General features: G+C 51.2%; 5 protein-coding genes across 5 annotated transcripts; 3 read left to right on the top strand and 2 right to left on the bottom strand.

Moving 5' to 3' along the window:
- Nucleotides 1-482: 482 nt before the first annotated feature.
- pmd1-0 (Leptomycin B resistance protein pmd1) lies at nt 483-4,796 on the top strand (the record flags this gene model as incomplete). The annotated part of the gene is made up of 10 exons (XM_037327217.1): nt 483-584; nt 637-824; nt 876-1,532; nt 1,587-1,866; nt 1,917-2,063; nt 2,123-2,864; nt 2,917-3,086; nt 3,135-3,780; nt 3,837-4,027; nt 4,086-4,796. 10 exons carry the CDS (start codon nt 483-485, stop codon nt 4,794-4,796), a joined length of 3,834 nt encoding a protein of 1,277 aa, XP_037174457.1.
- A 1,266-nt stretch (nt 4,797-6,062) lies between these two features.
- On the bottom strand, nt 6,063-8,579 carry asm-1 (Sphingomyelin phosphodiesterase 1; the record flags this gene model as incomplete). Its single annotated transcript, XM_037327216.1, has 7 exons — nt 6,063-6,700; nt 6,752-7,028; nt 7,102-7,426; nt 7,488-7,807; nt 7,864-7,950; nt 8,015-8,071; nt 8,559-8,579. The coding sequence occupies 7 exons, from the start codon at nt 8,577-8,579 to the stop codon at nt 6,063-6,065; spliced, it is 1,725 nt and encodes a 574-aa protein (XP_037174458.1).
- A 1,132-nt stretch (nt 8,580-9,711) lies between these two features.
- CGCA056_v011971 (putative secreted lipase) lies at nt 9,712-11,422 on the top strand (the record flags this gene model as incomplete). The annotated part of the gene is made up of 2 exons (XM_037327215.1): nt 9,712-9,951; nt 10,001-11,422. 2 exons carry the CDS (start codon nt 9,712-9,714, stop codon nt 11,420-11,422), a joined length of 1,662 nt encoding a protein of 553 aa, XP_037174455.1.
- A 2,667-nt stretch (nt 11,423-14,089) lies between these two features.
- Nucleotides 14,090-15,771, top strand: CGCA056_v011970 (Aldehyde dehydrogenase; the record flags this gene model as incomplete). The annotated part of the gene is made up of 4 exons (XM_037327214.1): nt 14,090-14,135; nt 14,199-14,652; nt 14,716-15,415; nt 15,478-15,771. The coding sequence occupies 4 exons, from the start codon at nt 14,090-14,092 to the stop codon at nt 15,769-15,771; spliced, it is 1,494 nt and encodes a 497-aa protein (XP_037174456.1).
- A 448-nt stretch (nt 15,772-16,219) lies between these two features.
- On the bottom strand, nt 16,220-16,829 carry CGCA056_v011969 (uncharacterized protein; the record flags this gene model as incomplete). The annotated part of the gene is made up of 2 exons (XM_037327213.1): nt 16,220-16,663; nt 16,719-16,829. The coding sequence occupies 2 exons, from the start codon at nt 16,827-16,829 to the stop codon at nt 16,220-16,222; spliced, it is 555 nt and encodes a 184-aa protein (XP_037174588.1).
- Between the last annotated feature and the right edge of the window lie 3,547 nt (nt 16,830-20,376).

Raw genomic sequence — 20,376 nt, 5'->3', positions numbered from 1 at the left:
ACGGAAGGAGATCCCGGGCAGCTGGGTCCTTCCATTCCCATGGATGGATAGGAATTCACCCAGGGCAGGTGCCTTACCACAGGGCAGGAGAGGAGCGCAGCTGGAACCTAATCCGGGCCGCAGCGGGGTGTTTTCCCACGACGCCCTCTTTCGGCAGGCACCTTCCATGATTAGGTTCGCTCTGAGACGCGAGATTCGTATTTGAGAGGCTGCCGACGACACTCCTTCTTTGCGAGCCGTGCATACGGTTCGCACCTCGCCCAGTCTTTCCCTTTTATTACGCGGCGACAATCAGCAACAACGTTATACTTTGTCTGCTCCGTCTGAACTTGCCCGCTTTCATCCCTTTTTGATCTGGTTCGGTTTTTCCTCCCCTTCTCATTAGATAAACCTTAGTGCTCCCCCCTCTCCCACCTGGGCCGAATTGCTTCCATCTGTGTCGTTACTCGCCCTTATCCGCGAGACGTGCGCCAAGACAAGACATGGAGAAGCAAGACGTTTCCTCGAGTTCAGCGTCCACCGACTCATCGAAACACCCCGACAACACCGACGAGAAGAAGACGAGTGGGTTTGGAGGCTTTCTGGTAAGCCTAGAAGCTGTGATGGCTCACTGCTTATCACTGACATGAGTTGCAGAGAGTCTTCAGATATGGAGAACCAATAGACTATGTTCTTGAGACCATTGGCATTCTCGCCGCTGTTGGGTCAGGTGTGGCCCTGGCCATGATGAACCTGATCATCGGCGAGTTAATGGACATCATGAGTGACGTGTCAACGATCACCGCCAACCCTGACAAGTTTATGGCGGCTGTGAGCAAGAATGCGTAGGCAGGCATGATCAACGAACCCAGGAATCGGCCATCTGACATCCACAGGCTCTATTTCGTCTACATCGGCATTGCCCGCTTCGCCACAACGTACATCTACTCGGCTCTCTTCACCTACGTCGCCTTCAAGTTGACCCGCAACGTTCGACGGACCTACCTCCAAGCTGCCCTCAGCCAGGAAATCAGTTTCTTCGACCACGGCACTGCTGGGTCCATCGCCATGCAAGCAACGACGAACGGAAAACTCATCCAGTCTGGAATTGCTGAGAAACTTGGCCTCTTCTTCTCTTCCGTCTCCACTTTCTTCGCTGCCTTCATCATCGCTTTTGTAAGCCAATGGAAACTGACACTCATCATTATTTGCATCGTTCCGGCTATTGTTCTTGTCAGTGGTGCCATGGCAGCTATCGACTCTGGCTTTGAGACCAAGATCTTGCAGTCCAACGCACAAGCAGGAACCTACGCGGAGAGCGCCCTAGGGAGCATTCGTGCTATCAAAGCCTTCAGCTTGGAGTCTCGCATCATGCAGAAGTACAGCTCGTATCTCGACCAATCGCGGGCCATCGGTAACAAGAAGAGTCCCATCTATGGTGTGATGTTTGGTTGGCAGTACTTCGTTGTTTACGCAGGCATGGCTTTGGCCTTTTGGCAGGGTATTGCTATGATTGCGCGCAAGGAAGTGGACGGCATCGGCACGGTTTTCACGTACGCTAAACTGCAAGTCTTTCAATAATCGCTCTGCTGATCAAATGCTCATAGGGTCTTGTTCTCCGTTATCATCGCCTCGACTTCCATCAATGGTGTAGCCCCTCACCTGATGGCGTTCAGTCGTGCTGCTACCTCCGCTTCGGAACTCTTCACCTTGATCGATAGAAAGTCCAATATCAACCCATTCGACGAATCCGGTCAAGTCCCTCGCCAAGTTTCAGGGCATATTGACATTAAAGGACTCACATTTAGCTATCCCACGCGACCGGACACCCGAGTTCTCGAGGATTATTCTCTAAGCATCCCCGCTGGCAAGGTGACAGCTCTTGTGGTATGTTCAGATCGCGATATGTCAGCGAAACGTTGCTTACAACACCGCAGGGATCCAGCGGCTCCGGGAAGAGTACCATCATCGGCCTCCTAGAGCGATGGTACGATCCTGCTTCCGGATCTATCAGCCTCGATGGTATCAACATCCGTGACTTGAGCCTTGGTTGGTTGCGCACGACGATGAGACTTGTTCAGCAGGTGTGTGGCATGCTCCGGAACCAAGTATGAGACATGGCTGGAAGACTGACCTCAAATAGGAGCCTGTTCTCTTCAACGGTACCGTCTTCGAGAACATCGTCAACGGCCTGGTCGGAACCCCTTTGGAGAATGCCTCACGAGAGGATCAACTTCAGCGCGTCAAGCAAGCGGCCAAGGTCGCGTTCGCCGACGAATTCATCAGCAACCTCCCCGAAGGATACGATACCCGAATTGGCGAGAGGGGTGGACTGCTATCCGGTGGTCAAAAGCAACGTATCGCCATTGCACGAAGCGTTATCTCCGAGCCCAAAATACTCCTACTTGACGAAGCAACAAGCGCGTTGGACCCTCATGCCGAAGGCATTGTGCAACAAGCTTTGGACAGCGCTTCCAAGAACCGGACTACCGTTGTTATTGCCCACAAACTTGCTACCATCCGAAACGCAGACAACATTGTGGTGATGAACAAGGGCAAGATCGTGGAGCAAGGAAAGCATGATGAGCTAGTTGCACTGGGCGGGAACTACGCCAAGCTGGTGAAAGCGCAAGATCTTTCTGTCAAGGAAAAGGGGAGCACCGACGAGAGTTCCGAAGACGACTCGACTGAGGCAGCTGAGCCCGTTCAGTCCCTGGCCAAGTATGACACGGAGGCAGCGCAACGACTCGTCTCGTTCAAAGACAAGGAGGACTTCAAGCTTTACAAGCAGACCAATCTTGTGCACACGATCGTCAAGCTCATCCGCTCTACATCTGAGATCAAAATGTGGTACGGCAGTGCCTTCGTCGTCTGTGTTCTCGGAGGTAAGTCTAGTGGCCAGCCCACGATAGGCACTACGCGCTAACCCACCTTCAGCTGCTGTCTACCCCGGACAGACTCTTCTTCTGTCTCAGGTCATGGACGTATTTACCTCCCCCGACATGGTCAAGCGCGGCAACTTTATCGCTCTGATGTACTTCGTCATGTCCATAGGTACTCTAACTGTCTACTATATCATGGGCTGGACAACGAACGTGATTGCTCAGGTACGCTCTCTGATTTTATTGGTGTCAACCTTCACTAACCTCTTACAGACTCTCAGCCAAAAGGTTCGCAAGGGTCTCCTCAACGGAATGCTAAGACAAGACCTTCGTTTCTTCGACCGAGCTGAGAACACAGTTGGCGCCCTCAACAGCCGAATCGATTCCATGGCACAAGCGATTTTAGAACTGATGGGATTTAACGTCGCTCTCGCCTTCCTGTCTTTTGTCAATGTCGTCGCTAGCAGTATCCTTGCGATCGCAGTGTCTTGGAAGCTTGGCCTTGTCGGTGTTTTCGCAGGCATGCCTCCTCTCCTCGGAGCTGGCTTCGCCCGTATTCGTATTGAAACGAAGCTCGACGCTGAGGTCGACGCGAAGTTCTCAACAAGTGCGTCTTTGGCATCCGAGACCGTCAATGCAATCCGTACGGTCTCCTCTCTTGCTATTGAGAAGAGCGTGATTCAACGATATACGAATGAGCTCGACAACGCCATCTCAAGCTCGACTCTTCCGCTTTTCAACATGATGATCTGGTTCGCCCTTACTCAATCCATCGAGTTTTTCATTCTTGCCCTAGGATTCTGGTGGGGATCACGTCTTGTTTCGGACGGCGAGATCAACTTCTCCCAATTCATTATTTCCTTCATGGGTGTTTTCTTCTCCGGTCAGGCTGCGGGCATGATCTTCAGTTTCTCCAGCAGTAAGTAGATATCACTATGCTATGGCTCATAGCCTCTAACCACAGTGTCTTCCCAGGTTTTACCAAGGCCAATTCCGCTGCCAACTATTACTTCTGGCTGATGGGACTCCAGCCCACGATTCAAGACACCCGGGAAAACAGTGACAAGGGCCCTCCTGATGGTTGCAGCTCCTATGGCTTCGACAATGTCCAGTTTTCATACCCCTTGGCCCCAGACACCAGGGTACTCAAGGGTGTTACTTTGAAAGTGAGTTATGCCCATTTGACATTGGTGAACAAGAGGACTGACATTTGGTTCCCAAAAGATCGATCGCGGTCAGTTTGTCGCTTTTGTCGGCGCCTCAGGTTGCGGCAAGAGCACCATGATTTCCCTTCTCCAACGATTCTACGATCCTACTAGCGGCACGATCACAATTGATGAATCTGCGCCCCTCACTGCGATCAGTCCTCGCCTTTATCGCAACAAGTTAGCTCTTGTGCAGCAAGAGCCTACCCTCTTCCCGGGCAGCATCCGCGAGAACATTGCGGCAGGAATCGACCTCCCAACAGAAGCTTCCGAAGCTTCCGACGAGAAGGCGGTTCTGGTGGATGATGGTGTGATTGAAGCAGCATGCCGCGCAGCCAATGCGTGGGACTTTGTCAGCTCTCTTCCCGAAGGCCTCAACACCTCCTGTGGACAGGGTGGAAACCAACTTTCCGGTGGTCAGAGACAACGCATCGCCATCGCCAGGGCCTTGGTTCGCGACCCCAGTGTCATTCTACTGGACGAGGCCACCAGTGCACTCGATACCGAATCGGAGAAGGTCGTCCAGAAAGCCCTTATGGAAGCCGCAGCTACGGGTGATCGCATCACCATCGCCGTGGCGCACCGCCTTTCCACGATCCGTGACGCAGACAGGATCTGCGTCTTCTACGGCGGTCGCATCGTCGAAACGGGAACTCACAATGAACTTATCGAGCAAGGCGGGATGTACAAGAAGATGTGCGAGGCGCAGAGTCTGGATAGAGCTGCGTAGGGCTTAGACTTTTCTTGATGGACGCAGGTCCGAATTTGGATGTGCCTTTCGTCATTGTCAGCGTTGCATTTGCATGGCCTGGCGGATACCTAATGTGTAGTTCAATTCTTGTAAGACCTTTACTTTAGACTTTTAGAATGAGAAGAAATGGAATCTTCTTTGGGTTGCCCAATCGGGAAAGTTGATGTTGTAGTGTACTTTTCGCCGCGAAGGATGTGATGTGGGGTTGCCAAGCGTTGCCTTCGACAAATCCTGGCCCTTTCTTCTTAAGGCGTATGCCTGCAGATGTCATGGGCGCAACGATAAAGTCCTACGGGATATTTTCTTTAACGGGAGAACTCACGTTGCTTGGGCCAGCTTCCGCATCCAGTGTGATGGGGTCTTGGCCGTTGTTCACTCCATTTACGGGAGGTCCAACGGCGAAATCGGCAAGCCACTTACCTGCATCGGTGCTGATCAGGCCCTGAGGGTCCGGGGCCGGCAATTCGGATCTGGTCGGGGGACGGATTGACGTCAGCTGAGCCACACTCATGATGCCGCTTGGGCAGACAGATCATGGAGTGTAGGCGTCTAAGACCAGCTTCATGAGTTGTGTCAAAAAAGCATATAAGGAGAATTGCCGTGGACAAGATGTCCTGAATTTCCGGTATTTCATCAGAAAGCATCTTTGAAGCACATCCCGTGAACATCGTTACAACCACGCAAAACGTGCGTCCCCATTTATCGAAATTGCCGTGTTCAAAACTGACGATGACATCACAGCTATCTTCACGACCATCACCAACCAAGAACGAATCTCAAAACTTTACAACTCCCCCTACCCGAGGATTATAAAAGAAACACAAAACAAACCATGGGTTCCTGTTCCAGCAAGTCCGGCGATCCCTACCAGTGGGGCTACATCGACGACGGCAAGGGCTGGACGGCGCGCCTGCGGTCCGAGTACATGAAGACACCGGCGTATAACAAGCACCTGCGGCGGCAGATGCGGGAGGAGTCGTTTGCCAGGGGAGGGAATGGGCATATTTCCATGGCGGAGCAGTCGAGGAAGCAGTGGTGACGGGGAAAGCAGCCGAAAGGGGAGTAAAGGAGGACGTTTTGAGGGCACACATCTGATGGATGGATCTATTTGAATCCAGTTGCAGGATTTGATCTCAAATTCTAGAATGGCTTTGTCTGATGAAACCTACAGACTTGAATATCAACATGTTCTTCTGGCTTGCCAAGGTTGCCTCACCATCCTAAGCCATTGCAAACCGAGAAGCCTCACTTTCGGGTCTGGTGCTCCTTCAGCAACGCCTCGAGAAGTTCAACCAGGCCCTTGCGAACAGCAAGCGATCCAATCGTGTCCCTAACCACCGAGCGATCACACTCCGCCGGCTTTCTCGTTCCACCCTCCGACCTGATGCCAAACGACATATCGGGCGTCGGCACGAAGCAGTTATCCTGGCTCCTCGCCGCACGCAGCTGGCAAATCTCACTCTTGCGGCAAGCGTCGTCACACGCCGGCACGTCCCACCCGCGCGTCCTGCGCGCCCAGTACGCCTCAAACGTAGCTGGGTCTTTCTCCAGCGCGACGGTTACGTTATGCCAGGACGCCGGGGTCAGCCCCGCGTCCGCGGCGACGGGGGTATCGAGGAGGGCGCCGAAGGTCTCCTTAGCGGCGAAGGAGCGTTTCCACACGGGCCCGGCGGTTTGGCACGTCGGGTCGGCCATGTCAGCGACGTAGGTCTCGATGTCGAGGATGCCGAAGGTGGTGGGGTCGATGGTGTAGATGCGGAAGGCTGGCATGCCGGATAGGGGGGTCATGGAGGGGGCGATGTAGGATGTTGCGACTGCGTTGGAGGCGGTGCGGTTGGCGTAGTTGGAGTAGCTGAATTGGAAGTGGTCGAGGTGGGTGTGTCCTGGGTTATTGTCAGCGTCGATGTCGTTTGGGTGAGAAGGGAGATACTTACCGAAGAAGAGACCGGCGATGGTTGACTTGTACCGGTTGACAATCTGATCGAAGTAGTTCGGTCCATCGTGGAGCGCATCAGAAATGCCCATGGGCATATGCCCAACCAGGAACACGCGTTCGCCAGCTTTCTCCGTTGCATCAAGCTCCCCGACGAGCCATTTCAGGTGGTCACTCGGATCCCTCTGCACATCCTTATACAGCCAAAAGTTAAGCGTGTACCAAAAGTTCGTCGACACCGAAATCACCCTCAACCCGTTCCTGGGTGTCTTGACCGACTACGCACCAACCGACTTCGCCTCCGCAGGCGACCCGATCCACCTGCTCCACGCCTCGGAGACGACATCGTACAGCCACTGCGAGCCGGCGCCGAGGTGTCGGCGGGATGGCGTTCGCGGGCGACATCTCGTGGTTACCGACGGTGCCGTAGACCTGCAGCCCCGCATCGGACATGTGCTGGTACGCCATGCTGATCTCGGCGGAGTTCTGGGCGACGGCGGTGTTCCAGATGGCGTGGTCGACGATGTCGCCGGTGAAGAGGGCGAAGTCGGGGGAGAGGGCGTTGATGGCGGCGTACATGCTCTGCTCGAGGCCGCGGGGGGCGCCGCAGTTGTGGTCGCCGAAGGGGCCGGCGGGGAAGTCGTTGTTGCCGGGCTCGTCGGCTGGGGTGTACGGTCTGGACGTGTCCGGTCATAATCGTCTTCAAGGGCAATATGGGGAGAGTCGTTGGGGATTACCTGCAGCACATCGGCTTGGAGCAGTTGGCGTTGGAGCCGGTGACGTAGAGAGGGTCGATGTGGATGTCTGAGAAGTGAGCGATCTTGAAAGGGGAGGACTTTGTTCCGTTTGAGGAGACGCTTGCCGGGAGAGGAGAGGTGATAGTCTTGGGGGGCATGGGGACGGAGTACGGCTCAACCTCAGGGTAGTCGCAGAGGCCGAGGAGGGTTGTGCAGAAGACCTGAGCTGTCTTGCTTCCCAGGGTGAGGTCGCGGAGACTTGCGGCAATCACAGGGCCTTCCAAAGCTAGAGTGCCGTTACAGACGTCTTCATCTTCGGACTTATTATATACGTTCTCAGTCTGAACACCCGTGGTGGATCTTGAGGAGCACTTACGGAAGCGGCACCACAGAGCTTTTGCAGGGCGCCGACGAAAGTATCGTCACCAAAGTTTGCGAGCGCCTTCAAGATGAGAAGAATTCCCTAAAAAGACATGAGAGTAGCTTCATGGTAGTCAATGGAAATAAAGGTATGTATTTGGACTTACGTGGCATCCCAGGCAGTTGTTGTTTCCCGTGAGACTGTCCCAAATGCCTTCGACCGACTGCGGAATGTCCACATCAGGGATAGCTGCCTGCCGGGCGACTGCGATGCTGCTGGATGACTCTGTTCCGATGTAGCCAGAAAGGGCCCAAGTGCACAGTGCTTATCCCGCCATCGAAAAGATTGTCGTAGCCTTTTCCATCTCGGCGGCTGATGGAGGCTTGGAAAGAGCGTGGAGTATTTGCGAGACACAGAGGACAGAAGCGAGTGTGGTGTGCGAGGGATGAAGGGCAGTGAGTGAAGACTTTCCATCCCGAGGATCATGATGGAAATCGACTTATGTTATAGGAAGGCAAAACCCGCGAACGCATGTCGGTTGGCCTGATTCACTGCTTTGAGCGGACCGCAGTGGATAGCAAAAGTCTGCCCGACTCCGTTCCTCTTGGCACCCGAGTATGTGCAAGCTGGCGATCATGTTAAGCGAGTGCGAGACCAGAAGACACCATAACCATCGGCGGGGCCGGAGGCGGCTTGATACTCCAACTTACTAGGTCTGTCTGGCCTTTCATGTCGAAGTGCTGATAGTATCTTGGAGCCTTCCGATGCATTGATATTTAATGAATTGGCAAGATCAGCAAGGCTCATTGTTTTCAATTTCGTGTCGTGAAATGAAGCTTCGGCGCTCGGAGCTGGTCTCGCAGTTCACCGTCGGTCACCATTTCGAGTCGCAGGAAGTAGTCACTGCGCCACAGAACCCCTCAAGTGCATACCTCTTTTCTCAATAAAACGCAGTTGATGGAATACTCCCTTTGGTATACTGGCTTGTGACCGTGATAGATTGCAGTATGTCACTCGAAGCTGGGGTGCAGGTGTAAGCTGAACTCAACTGACAACAGCCAAGGTTGAGCCAAAGAGGCTTTGGCACTCAGTATTCCCTTAGGAAATAAAACATACGTTATGTGAAGTGAGAGAGAACTGCTGTTGAATGGTTTCGGTCCTCGGAAAGGTAGGTTGCTTGATTGTCCACTTCTCGGTCCTCGGGTCTTGGCGAGACGGACCGTTATGGCCGGGGTCCGCAGGCTCTCAAGTGCTATGGATGTTGAACTCCAGTCTGTGCCGAGGGCCGCTTATTTTACATCACAAAAGTTCGAATGGGGACCTCCGTCCAATGTAGAAATCTTTCGCCGGCAGAGGTCATCCATTCAAAAGTTAAACCCGTAGCGCGCGGTGCCTTATTCAATCAGTATTACTTGGGCCGATGACAAATCCATCCAAATGGCATGCACTTTCAGTTCTCAACAGCGAATTGACATCATCTGAGTAATACCTAGCGCAACGGTCTCCAGATCTAGCCAAATTAGGGAAACCTAATCTCCGTCCAGTTTGGTGCAAAGTGCAGCTTTCATTCAGGGTTCTATCCTCTGTCAGATTAGTCCACGTTAATTCCGTACGATACCGAGAATCATAGTCGTAAATGATGGTGTTCAGAGCATGAGATGTAATCAAGCATTTGTTGTCTGTTGTTACAAATCACGCTAATGGCCAGGCTAACTGTCAGTAACCTGATTAGTACCTTGGCAGAGTATTTAGACATGAGGACTTACATCTTAAAACTGAATTATTACTATGGCTTCTGGTCATTGCATCTCTTTGACATTATAGCGCAAACCAACTACCCACGAAACCGTACTGCTATACGCTATGAAGCTTTACAACACATCACCAGCATGGCTGAGCTGCCTTACTGTGGCTCTAGCTGCTTGCAACGACACTGAAAACCCACGCGTTGACTTGGGCTACGCGACATACGAGGGCACCGCGCTGTCCAACGGCGTCAACCAATTTCTCGGAATGAGATTTGCCGCGCCTCCTGTGGGACAGAACCGATTCAAGCTTCCACAAGAGGTCATTCAGGAACATGGCATTGTATCAGCGAAATCGGTAAGAACTGCACAATACCCTGGCGAATGCTTAGACTGACACCAACCAGCACGGATCACTTTGCCTGCCAGTCGATGGCCTAGCGTTCACCCCACCGCCAGGACAAGATATATCGGAAGATTGTTTGTTCGTCGATGTCTACTACCCGGCGCATGTCAATAGCACACCGGCACAAAGCCTTCCGGTCATGGTCTGGATTTCTGGCGGAGGATTCGTGCAGCTGCTGAATGAGAACTATAACGGCACAGGGCTGGTTGAAGCTAGTAACAATGGTGTTGTCATTGTCAGCTTTAACTACCGCGTCGGCCCTCACGGATTCCTTGCCAGCGAAGAGCTTCAAAAAGAAGGAAGTCTCAACATTGGCCTCCACGACCAGCGCGCCGCTATGAAATGGGTCGAACAGCACATCGGAAAATTCGGCGGCGACCCCAACAACGTCACCCTCTTTGCAACCTCGGCTGGATCAGGGAGCGTGCTTCTGCACACTCTCGCCTACGGTGGACATCTTCCTGAAAACGACAACGTCAAATGGCGCGCTGGAATTGCACCAGCCGTATGGCTTCCCTCTGTCCACAAAGTCGAAGAAATCCAGTACCAGTACGACCATCTCCTCAATGCCACCAACTGCAGCGATGTTGCGTGCTTGAGGTCGCTCGAATCAGACACGATTCAACAGGCGAACCGTGGCTTCCCGGTTCCCGGACAGGCGAACATTCCTCTGTTCCCTTACGGCCCAGTCATCGACGGGCACCTGCTCACAGGCACACCGTCTGAGATGCTTCGCAACGCCAGTTTCGCCAAACACCGGCCGCTGATCCTGGGCTCATCCAGCACCGAGGGAACCATCTTCGCAACCCAAGCCAACACCACGCAAGACGTCAATAACTTCCTCAAGACACAGTTTCCCGATCTAACAGAGGACGATCTGGCACAAGCCAATGCTCAGTATTCCTACGTGCCAAGCACCTTTCCTGGTGTCAACGTGACAAAGCCCCCCAGGTTCTACCAGTTGTCCCAGATGTTTGGCGACATGGCTTTCAACTGCGTTGCGTCAGGGTTTGCTGCTGGACTGAGCCGAGCGGGGGTTGATGTTTACCTCCTACGCGATCACGTTCTAGACCCAGTCGAAGTTGCAGCGGGGTTCATTGTTCCGCATACCTGGGAGTTGCAGGCTGTTTGGGGACCAGAATACGCACCGCAGTCGGTTGCGGTGCCGGGCGCTAATAGCTACGATGTCGGTGGCGTCAATCATGGGATGGTTGGAGTTGTCCAGTCTTACTGGCTTAGCTTCGCCAGGACTGGTGGCAATCCGAATGCCGCAAAAGCCGTGGGTGCACCTTTTTGGAAGCCATACGGGTATGGAGAAAGACTCAAGCTGCAAACAAACTCAACGACGATGGAATATTTGCATGAAGAGGAATTAGGTCGCTGCGCATTGTGGAGCAAGCTTAGTGCGAAGACACACATTTAAAGGCGTTTGGTGTGATTGAAGCTAGACCCTGACAGTGTGCATTTGTTTAAATGTTTTCACTAGATGATTCCATGTTACCTGTGTCTAATCTACTGCAATAAAGGTTTCCTTGGAAGCACTAATGGACTAATTTCCCTGCTGAAGGTGTAGCTCTAGCATCTGCTCGATCCGAAGGCCTTCGGATCCGAGTTTCAAGAGCTCGGGTTTAATGATTGAGTCCGGGCATTTTATCCTACCCAATGATATATTTGGTGTTCTTTGCCTATTCAAATCAACTCTTGAAGAAATTCTTCTTAGAGACAAAATCCCTAGTGATAGAGGCCGGAAGCTTCCCTCGGCAACCGCTCAAAATTTGCATAAACACGTTGAGGTGCATCAGAACGGAGAGGCAACGTGTCTCGTAAAAGCACATGGCCGAAATATTTTGTGATTGTATTTACTATATCCACGACATGAGAATCATGCTGATTGGATAAGAAGCGTGATAAATGTTCGTAGTCTCTGCTCGGTTTCAAAACAAGCTGGTGAGTGTTTCCCGATAGCTTTTCCCAGACATCGCATTTCAGCAACAGCGTCCTCAATCATTTGCAAGCCGGGTCGTCCTTGCAAGTGAGCTATCAACTAGTCAGACTTTTCTCTTTTAAGCCCAGAGGGTGAACTTACATAGCAGCAAAGGGCATAATCCCGACCTTCCAGAGCTGGGGGAGGGGCCGCAGCGACCTGGGCAACGGCGACAAGGAGAAGGCTGACGGTGGCGAGGAATTGCATTTTGAATTAGAGGATAAGCGAGTGGTCGTGACTAGAGTAATCGGGTCGAATTGTTACTATGGGTGAAAATAGGATTGGGCATCGTGGGGTGAAGATGACTTTTATGCTTCCTCCTAGATCAACCGTGTAGGGAACAGGGAATCGTAAGAGTCGGGTTGCAAGTCAAAAATCCCTCAAAGACTTGACATCACTTGATCTCAAGTCATGGCCTGGCAATCATTGCCGAGGCTTGTTTCCATAATCTTATCAGATCTGTTCCCGTCGTGGCAATTGACGGCTAAAAAGCCGTTCCCGTCTTGGCCGTACCCATTCGGGGCCCCAATTTAGAGAGAACTAGCGGCGTTCATTAAGCAGCCGATGGGATAAGTTGCCACCAAGCAGGGAGATCCTTCAAGCATAAACATGTCTGTGGCCAGAACATGCTCTTGTAATCTTATCAGATCCGTTCCTATCCAGCCATTGGCTGCTGGAAGGGCGGTTGGCCCTGGCTGTACCCATCCTTAGTACTACAATTTAGCGAAAATATGGTGATGTTGTGTGCTAGAGTTATTGAGCTTCCGGTGGGATGAACTGGGACCAAGCTGGTGGCTGGGAAATGCTCACAGTGAGTGATTCGTCGTCAAATTGTGGGGCCTAGAGCAGATATTTTTGGTTTCTCTGATGGTCTTCCTTGGTTATGAGGCCAAATGGCAGCATGTTTGTTGATACGTTGAATTCTTTTAGAAAGGATTTTCTTCTTCTAGAACACTTCAAAACTGGGCAACAAAACCGAAAATGATGCCTCCTGTACCGGTGATTGAATGCTTAAAGCATTTGGCCAGTAAGAGCACTCTGTTAGCTTGTTATACTTGTAGAGTCGAAGGAACATTAGACCATACGCATAAGGTGCTGCATCGTCTATTTCAAAAGTTTTATAGCATTGATCGAGGGAAATATCCTGCGGCATTGTTGATTCTTCACGAGTGAGGCGGTTGGAAGCTTGCGATGCGCCTTAAGCAGGCCCGGGAAAAGGTCCGGTGTAACACAAGAACAAGTGGCGTTCGGCACCGATGCGATCGGCCCCGTTACGTGGAGCCGGCGCCGTTGCTGTTCCGCCGGTATGCGCGGCCAGCGATTAGACTTTGCGCGAGGGTGTTCTTGCCGGCAGAAACGATATCCATCCCATAAAGTGCTGCATGACGCCAGTATAAGAGTATGTGGGGCACAGCGAATCAAATATTGTGTCCGTTGATCGACAATGTTTCTCAGCGAATTGCAAAGTTCGATGAGACCAGACTTGCAGTTCCGGGTGATCAATATGCTGGCTTCATGTAGCTCTTGATTGGCTAATCACTGCTTTCGTTGACGAAGTTGACTAGTAGAGCATGGGTCAAAGTGCCTATATAGTGTTTCCCAAGTGTGCCCACGAACTGGAATTTTCTTAGTCTTTTCACGGGCGGGCTGCGCCGTACCCACAAATTCAAAGAAACGAGTGGTACGGACATACGGCATCTGGCGGTGTTAGGCCATCATGGTACGGAGTAAATCAAAGAAATGGGGTTGCGATTTCCCCGGATTTTCTCGTAATTCGCTTGACTAAGTACAGGGATTATCCTGTCCGCGGAACTGGCCGAGGAATTCCGAACCCATGTCCCGTCGGAATGACACCAGACAATTAAGTTCCGAGCTTGCATCTCGTTCCGTCGAGGGTAATCCCTAGAAGAGGGGATTCTTTGCTTGCTAAAAGTGACATCTCACATTAGGCAAGGACAGCCCCTCATTCGCAACACTAACTATCTTTCACCTTCGCAGTCTAGCTTATTATATATTTAGCCAAGTGCTCCTCCTACAGGAAGCAGTATTGCCTCTCTTCAGGTATAGAACTCCTCGATTCCAACGGCGCTGTTCATTCTCCACAACATGACTGTCATAACATTGAAGGCCGGAAATGGTCTGGCCACTTCAAGTACGTTATCATGTGGATTCTCACAGCATTGAAAAACTGGGCTTACATTAAGATGGCAATTAGTCGAGAGCGGACTGTTTATCAACAACGAGTTCGTCGAAGCCACGGCGGGCGAAACATTAGACATCGAGAGCCCCTTCAACTTGGAGAAGCTAGCAACACTGTCCGCTGCTCAGGGGGCAGATGTAGACTTGGCTGTGCAAGCTGCCGAAGCCGCCTTCTATGGAGGTTGGAAAACGACCCTTCCTCCAGTGCGCGCAAAGCTTCTACACAGGCTGGCAGACCTGATTGAGCAGCACGCCGACGAGCTGGCCCTTCTTGAAGCCCTGGATGCCGGAATCCTTTTCAACGACTCGAAAGGCTTGCACGTGCCCAATGCTGTGTCTACTCTTCGTTATTTTGCTGGTTGGACTGACAAGATCGATGGAAAGCTTTTGCAAATACCTGAGGGCACGGCTTATACTCTTCGAGAGCCCATTGGGGTGTGCGCAGCCATTGTGCCATGGAATTGTCCTCTGTAAGTCCTGGGTATTCTGTCTGATATTTTGAAGCAAGCTGACGCGGATTCTCTGCCATTCAGCATGATTACTTCATGGAAGCTGGGACCCGCCATAGCCGCAGGTAATACTCTCATCATTAAGACCCCTGAGGCCGCGCCACTATGGGGACAGAAGCTTGCTAGCCTGGTCAAGGAGGCAGGCTTCCCCGCTGGCGTCATCAACATTCTGTGCGGCGAGGGTGCCATTGCAGGAGCAGCGCTATCGGCACACCAAAAGGTGAAGAAAGTATCCTTCACTGGAAGTACAGCCGTCGGCCGACACGTCCTCCTATCCGCCGCCAAGTCCAACCTCAAGAAAGTCACACTCGAGCTTGGCGGTAAGGGCCCGTCCATTGTTTTCTCCGATGCGGACTGGGACAATGCTCTCTTCTGGACATCATTAGGCAGCACAACCAACAATGGTCAGATTTGTGCCTCTGGATCCCGAATATATGTGCAAGATACTATTTACGACAAGTTTCTACAAGCATTTACTGAACGAATCAACAAGGCCGTACACGGCGATCCTGTTCTTCAGGAGACAACCAAAGGTCCAGTCATCAATGCATCCCAGCAAAAGAAAATCTTCAGCTACATCGAAGGAGCCAAGAACGATGGAACGAGGCTACTTCATGGGGGGGAGAAGCTCGACCACAAAGGCTACTTTGTTCCCAACACCGCTTTTGCTGATGTACCTGAATCTGCGGCGATCATGAAGGAGGAGATTTTCGGACCAGTTCCGGTAAGTACTTTATCCAAGCCCATAAGCTGGAGAAACGACACAAAAGCTGATTCGGGCTTCAGAGCATCGCCAAGTTCTCCACCGAACAGGAGGCAATACAAAAGGCCAATGATACCGATTATGGCTTGAGTGCTGCGGTGTTTACAAACAATGTAAACATAGCTCAGCGGGTTTCAGCGGCCATTGAGTCCGGGCAGGTTACCATTAACTGCTGGGGAATGTTGCATGCCAACACTCCATTTGGAGGTGTTAAGCAGTCAGGATTTGGGAGAGATTTGGGCGAGGAGAGCCTTGATGGTTGGCTAAACTCTAAGACGGTGAAATACTTCAACATTCCTGAGACTTCCAAATTGTAGGTCAGCTACATCAACCGCAGCTGCGTATGTAGCTTCACCTCAGGTAATCAAACTTGAGATAAACAAACAAACAACAGTATGAGGATGTGTCACAGGTTATACAATTCCATGCACAGGTTAGAAGCTTTGCCATGTTTCCCCAGATGGAGAGTTGGCCAGTTTGATCCTAAGCATGCAGATTCACGCGAATGGGGGAAACACCATACGGCTCATGGTGCATCGTTTGGTAGCAAAGTAGTACAAGATTGGACAGCTCAATTGTTTTGGTTAACACGAAAGCTGGCATTGAAAAAGTCAGACCAGGATTTGATGTTCCCCCATGTCCTTCATAATATCTTGCCATCTAGCTGGTGTGGCAAGACCACTACGGACGAGATCTCGGTGATTCCATACCGCCTCGAGTATCTTTTCGCCAGACTTGGTATTGTAAATTCCAAGTAGGTGCATGCTATGCCATCTGGAACGAATATAGTCGATCTAGGAGATCAAGCTCTGCTCCAAGCACTACCAAACACCAACCTAGGTTAGCTCCTGGGCCAAGGGCGTCTGGAACCTGCGTCAAAAGTTGGAGTGCTCTCTGAAGAGACTCCTCTATATCCGACGTGAGTGGTTCTTCGACGCCATGAGTAATTCGATAAACATATAGGTGTGACGTGTGCCTGAATATTTCGGCGGTGGCGATCATCCGCCGGCGCAGCTCTTCTTGCTCCAATCCCACCATGGCCGAGTACTCTTCTCGGGCACCATCGCACAGGATTGAAATGACTGGATTCGAGTTATCCTCCATCTTGGTAGCTTCAATTGCCTTTTGGAGGTTCTCAGACCGCCTGTGTATCTCCTCGAGGGGGATTTCAGCATCGTAGGAGGCCTTCTGTAGTTGCGAAGCGGCGCACTATCACCTCAATTAGCTGCGCCTGAGCTTTGATTCAGGAGTCTAAATGACTTACCATCAGCTTGGGTAACCTGGAGGAGCATCCGAACAACGCGTCGATCGAGTCGCTTTGCGCTACATCTGAGGAATTTGGGCATAAATCAATCCACGACTCAACCTCTTGCATAACTGGTAATCCCACATTCAAAGCACACTGGGTTTCTATGAGACACACCCAGGTCTTTAGGAACGGGTCTAAGTCAGAGTGATCTCCTCGAGAGCGAATCCACCCCCGGATGGCTTCGAAATGTCCTCTCCATCGCGGAGTCCCTGAGAACACCTGGCAGGTTTAGACAAGTCAGCGAATAATCGTAATTCATGTGACGGGGATAGTGATCAAATCTTTTTGATTACCTCAAACGACACTAAAAGCAGCATCATGGTGAGAGTGACGGGGCTGTTCAGGTCACTCAAATTTCCGAAACGGCCCTTGAGGGCTGCGGCGGCGGCCCTCAGGTATCGGCGAGAATCTTTGTCACTTATTTGCTGCCAACGGCTGTGATGTGAGGATGCGACAGCGAGTGCAGCACTCATTAGACCGGGATCATGAAGTGCAAGTGATAACAGAGAGCGATATCCGTTCTCATTGTAATCGATAGCTAGCGCGACGCGAGCGAGGTTTTCTAAACGAATATATCAGCATATCAAGAACATGCGAGCGAGCCTTGATGGGGATAGATAAGAACTCAGGTATTCACACATACTCATAAAATGCTGCATGAAATAACTATCCTGTGACGGAAGCCCCAGCGATGACAAAGCCTGAGGCACGCAGAATTGATTTTGGGGTAATGTCGGACGAGTATCATAGTTCATGCTCGGAAACCCTCGCGTATCCGAGGATCCATCAGATGTTCGTCGTGGTCTCTTCTTTCGGCGAATGAAATCTGCGGGCCATCGCGGCCTGATGCCGTAGCCGTGACATCTTATTCCCCTTTCGGCGCAATTCCTGCATCCTAGAACGGAGCACAACGGTGATGTTAGCACTCGATCGGCGTTCAATCCACTAGGTTCGTGAAGAGGGTGAGTTGGTATGATTGTGATGTGTCAACGGTGAGGAAACCACCTACGCGGCAAGCTGAGATCGCATATGCGTTTCTGCTTCAAACATGTCCAACAGGCACCACTATCGTTTTGTAATGTTGTTGGAGGGAGATTCCGCTCATCCGCCATTGGAAAGGAAGATTATAGAGCACTGCCTGGAGCCTGCCGATGAATGTTTGCTTGTGAAGCTTCCAGTGCCAGCAAAGAATGGGCCGCTTAGATGTGTGATTGATGATGGGTGGGGATGCTGAAATGTCGTGGACTAGCTCGAGAGCTGACATGTTGAGGTGGCAAGCATGAACCTGTGGACGGGAAACGGAATCAGATAATGTCGTAGTTCCGAGCAACCTTCACTTCCCCGCAGGTATGTTATCTTCTTTTGTGGTTCCCGATTCCTTCCTAACTACTCTATCTCAATATTCGTTATGTTATCTTCATAGCCCTCCTCGTGCGCATTGACTGTAGCCGGATACCCCGCGTGTTATCACTTGCGCCAGCGGAAACCCTTGTCTGCTTGCCTGTGTCCAATCAGAGCCTTCGGTGACCATCCCGGATATATTGCATAGCTGATAGAATGGAGCTGGACTAACTACCTCTCTCGCATCTGACTTGGGCCATACCCGTTCATGGTCAATGCCCGCCGATCTCATCCGAGTCTCAAATCACCTCACCCTATTGTTACGACCCGTTATGCATGGATAACAGTTGACCGACCCACTTGGGCGTCGGGCGGCTAGGACAGGACATTTGTACTGCAGGATCACGGGAACAACAGGAACTCACTCGGTAACGGAAGAACTATGGTCCAAGTCACGTGATGATAAGATAACGATCATATTGGATCAATATGATCCAACACGACTTGGGGGCCAAACGATCATTCTGGATCGGAATGATCCAGATCGACCCAAGGTACAAAGGAACATGTTCAGAATTAGACTTATATATAATGACCCTGAGCCTGGCTCATGGTCAGACTTCCATAGCTCTTCAGCAATCAACTTAGTATTCATCCTCACGGATACTCTCAGCTTACCTTCACTGCGAATCACTTGTTGAGTCTAAGACTGATCACCTTGGCCTCTGAAGACCCGATCTACTACAGCCTACGAACTACGACCTACGACCACGACCCAGTGTACTGTTAGAACGTATCAATCCCCAGCTTCTGTTAGCAGACCCTACTGTCGGATAGCTGACCGTAACACCTATGCGGCTTTTCATGAGGAAATTCTTTGCATGTCGACGATATCTCAAATTAGGATTGAGCCTAGCATGACTACATAAAGGGATTTTTGCCACAGTCAAGGCCAATGTTCATCTCCGCCCATAGACTGTCGCTCCCTGTCATGAGCTGTCTTAGCAGTCGGGAGTCAAAATCTTCCTGGTATCCAGAGAGGTCGGCAAAAGCGAAAGGGTCTGTAAGCGAATCAACAAGACCTATCGGATCAACGAGGAAGCCTTTTCCTGCATCCATACTTTGGCTCATCATACTCGTCTGAGACATAGACGGCAGAATTTCTTCAGATGACTCTAATGAGCCTCCCACCAACCCAAAGGGATCGCCGGTATTCTTTCCACCGTGAAATTCCAATGCATCGCCATCGTCTGTGTCTGAGCGGGTGGACTCCTGCCTGTGGGGCTCTATATCCTCCGAAAGATGACGGGCATAACTGTGAAGCCAATTTTCCTTACATTGAGAGCCGTGACCGGGTTCAATCCGAGCTTTATCAGAATGCGATTGATGATTTCCTTGGCCGCTTGAGACGTCCTCACGAACTCTTCCTTGAGCGTTTGACACGCTACTCGAGATAAGCGGCACCCACTCCGGCTCCTTAATATCGACATATCTACTGAAATAGGTTGAGAAAACATCTTCAACAGGGGAGCCACTGAAGTTTTTCAGGGAAACATTGATATCGTGGACCCAGATCAAGACTTTAGTCTAGATCAGATTAGGTTTTAATTTAGCTCCAGGGCGCTTGCGGGGTCATAGTGACAGGTAATTCAACATACCCAGTCATTCGCGGGAGTATAAAAACTGCTCGCAGCCCCTAAAGCGACGAAAATGAACTTCAGGGTGTCTGCTATCCAAGGACTATGGGGCCTTGAGACACGGTGAAGATAATTGACCAGGACAATTGCACTCTGCATACATGCATACCCAATTACATGAATGTTCTGTTAAGGCATGTTAATAAGGAAGCAAAACGACAGCAAAGTTCAACTTGAAATATAACTCACCCGAAAGAAGTCTCCTTGCCACACCAATTCTTTGCAGATGGTGCAGATGGCTACTGCGCTTGCCTGACAGCGATGCAGTATCTCCTAAACAAAAAGCTGTGGTGCAACTGGAAATTTTAGTTGTCTGGAAGATGCTTCCGAATTTTCGTGGTCAGGCCCAGTTCTCTTTGGAATTGGAAGAAAGTTTCGGTTCAAGCAGATAACACAGCAGTGCCAAATCAGGGAACACATTGCACTCTGGGTGCGCTGTTCCCGTGGCAGATGCTCGTCCTCGGATGACCCGGGATGGAGACGTTCCAGCCGTTGTAGTACCAATTGTTCTAACTCCACCTGGTAAGTCCTGAATGTTGAATGCGGGCTCCAGGGCGGTGGATTTTGCTTGGAGA

Source organism: Colletotrichum aenigma (genome assembly GCF_013390185.1).
Source record: "Colletotrichum aenigma strain Cg56 chromosome Unknown KSG_Cg56_contig08, whole genome shotgun sequence".
NCBI lineage: Eukaryota > Fungi > Ascomycota > Sordariomycetes > Glomerellales > Glomerellaceae > Colletotrichum > Colletotrichum aenigma.
The sequence above is the reverse complement of the archived record's forward strand: the minus strand, read 5'-3'. Positions and strand labels throughout refer to the sequence as shown.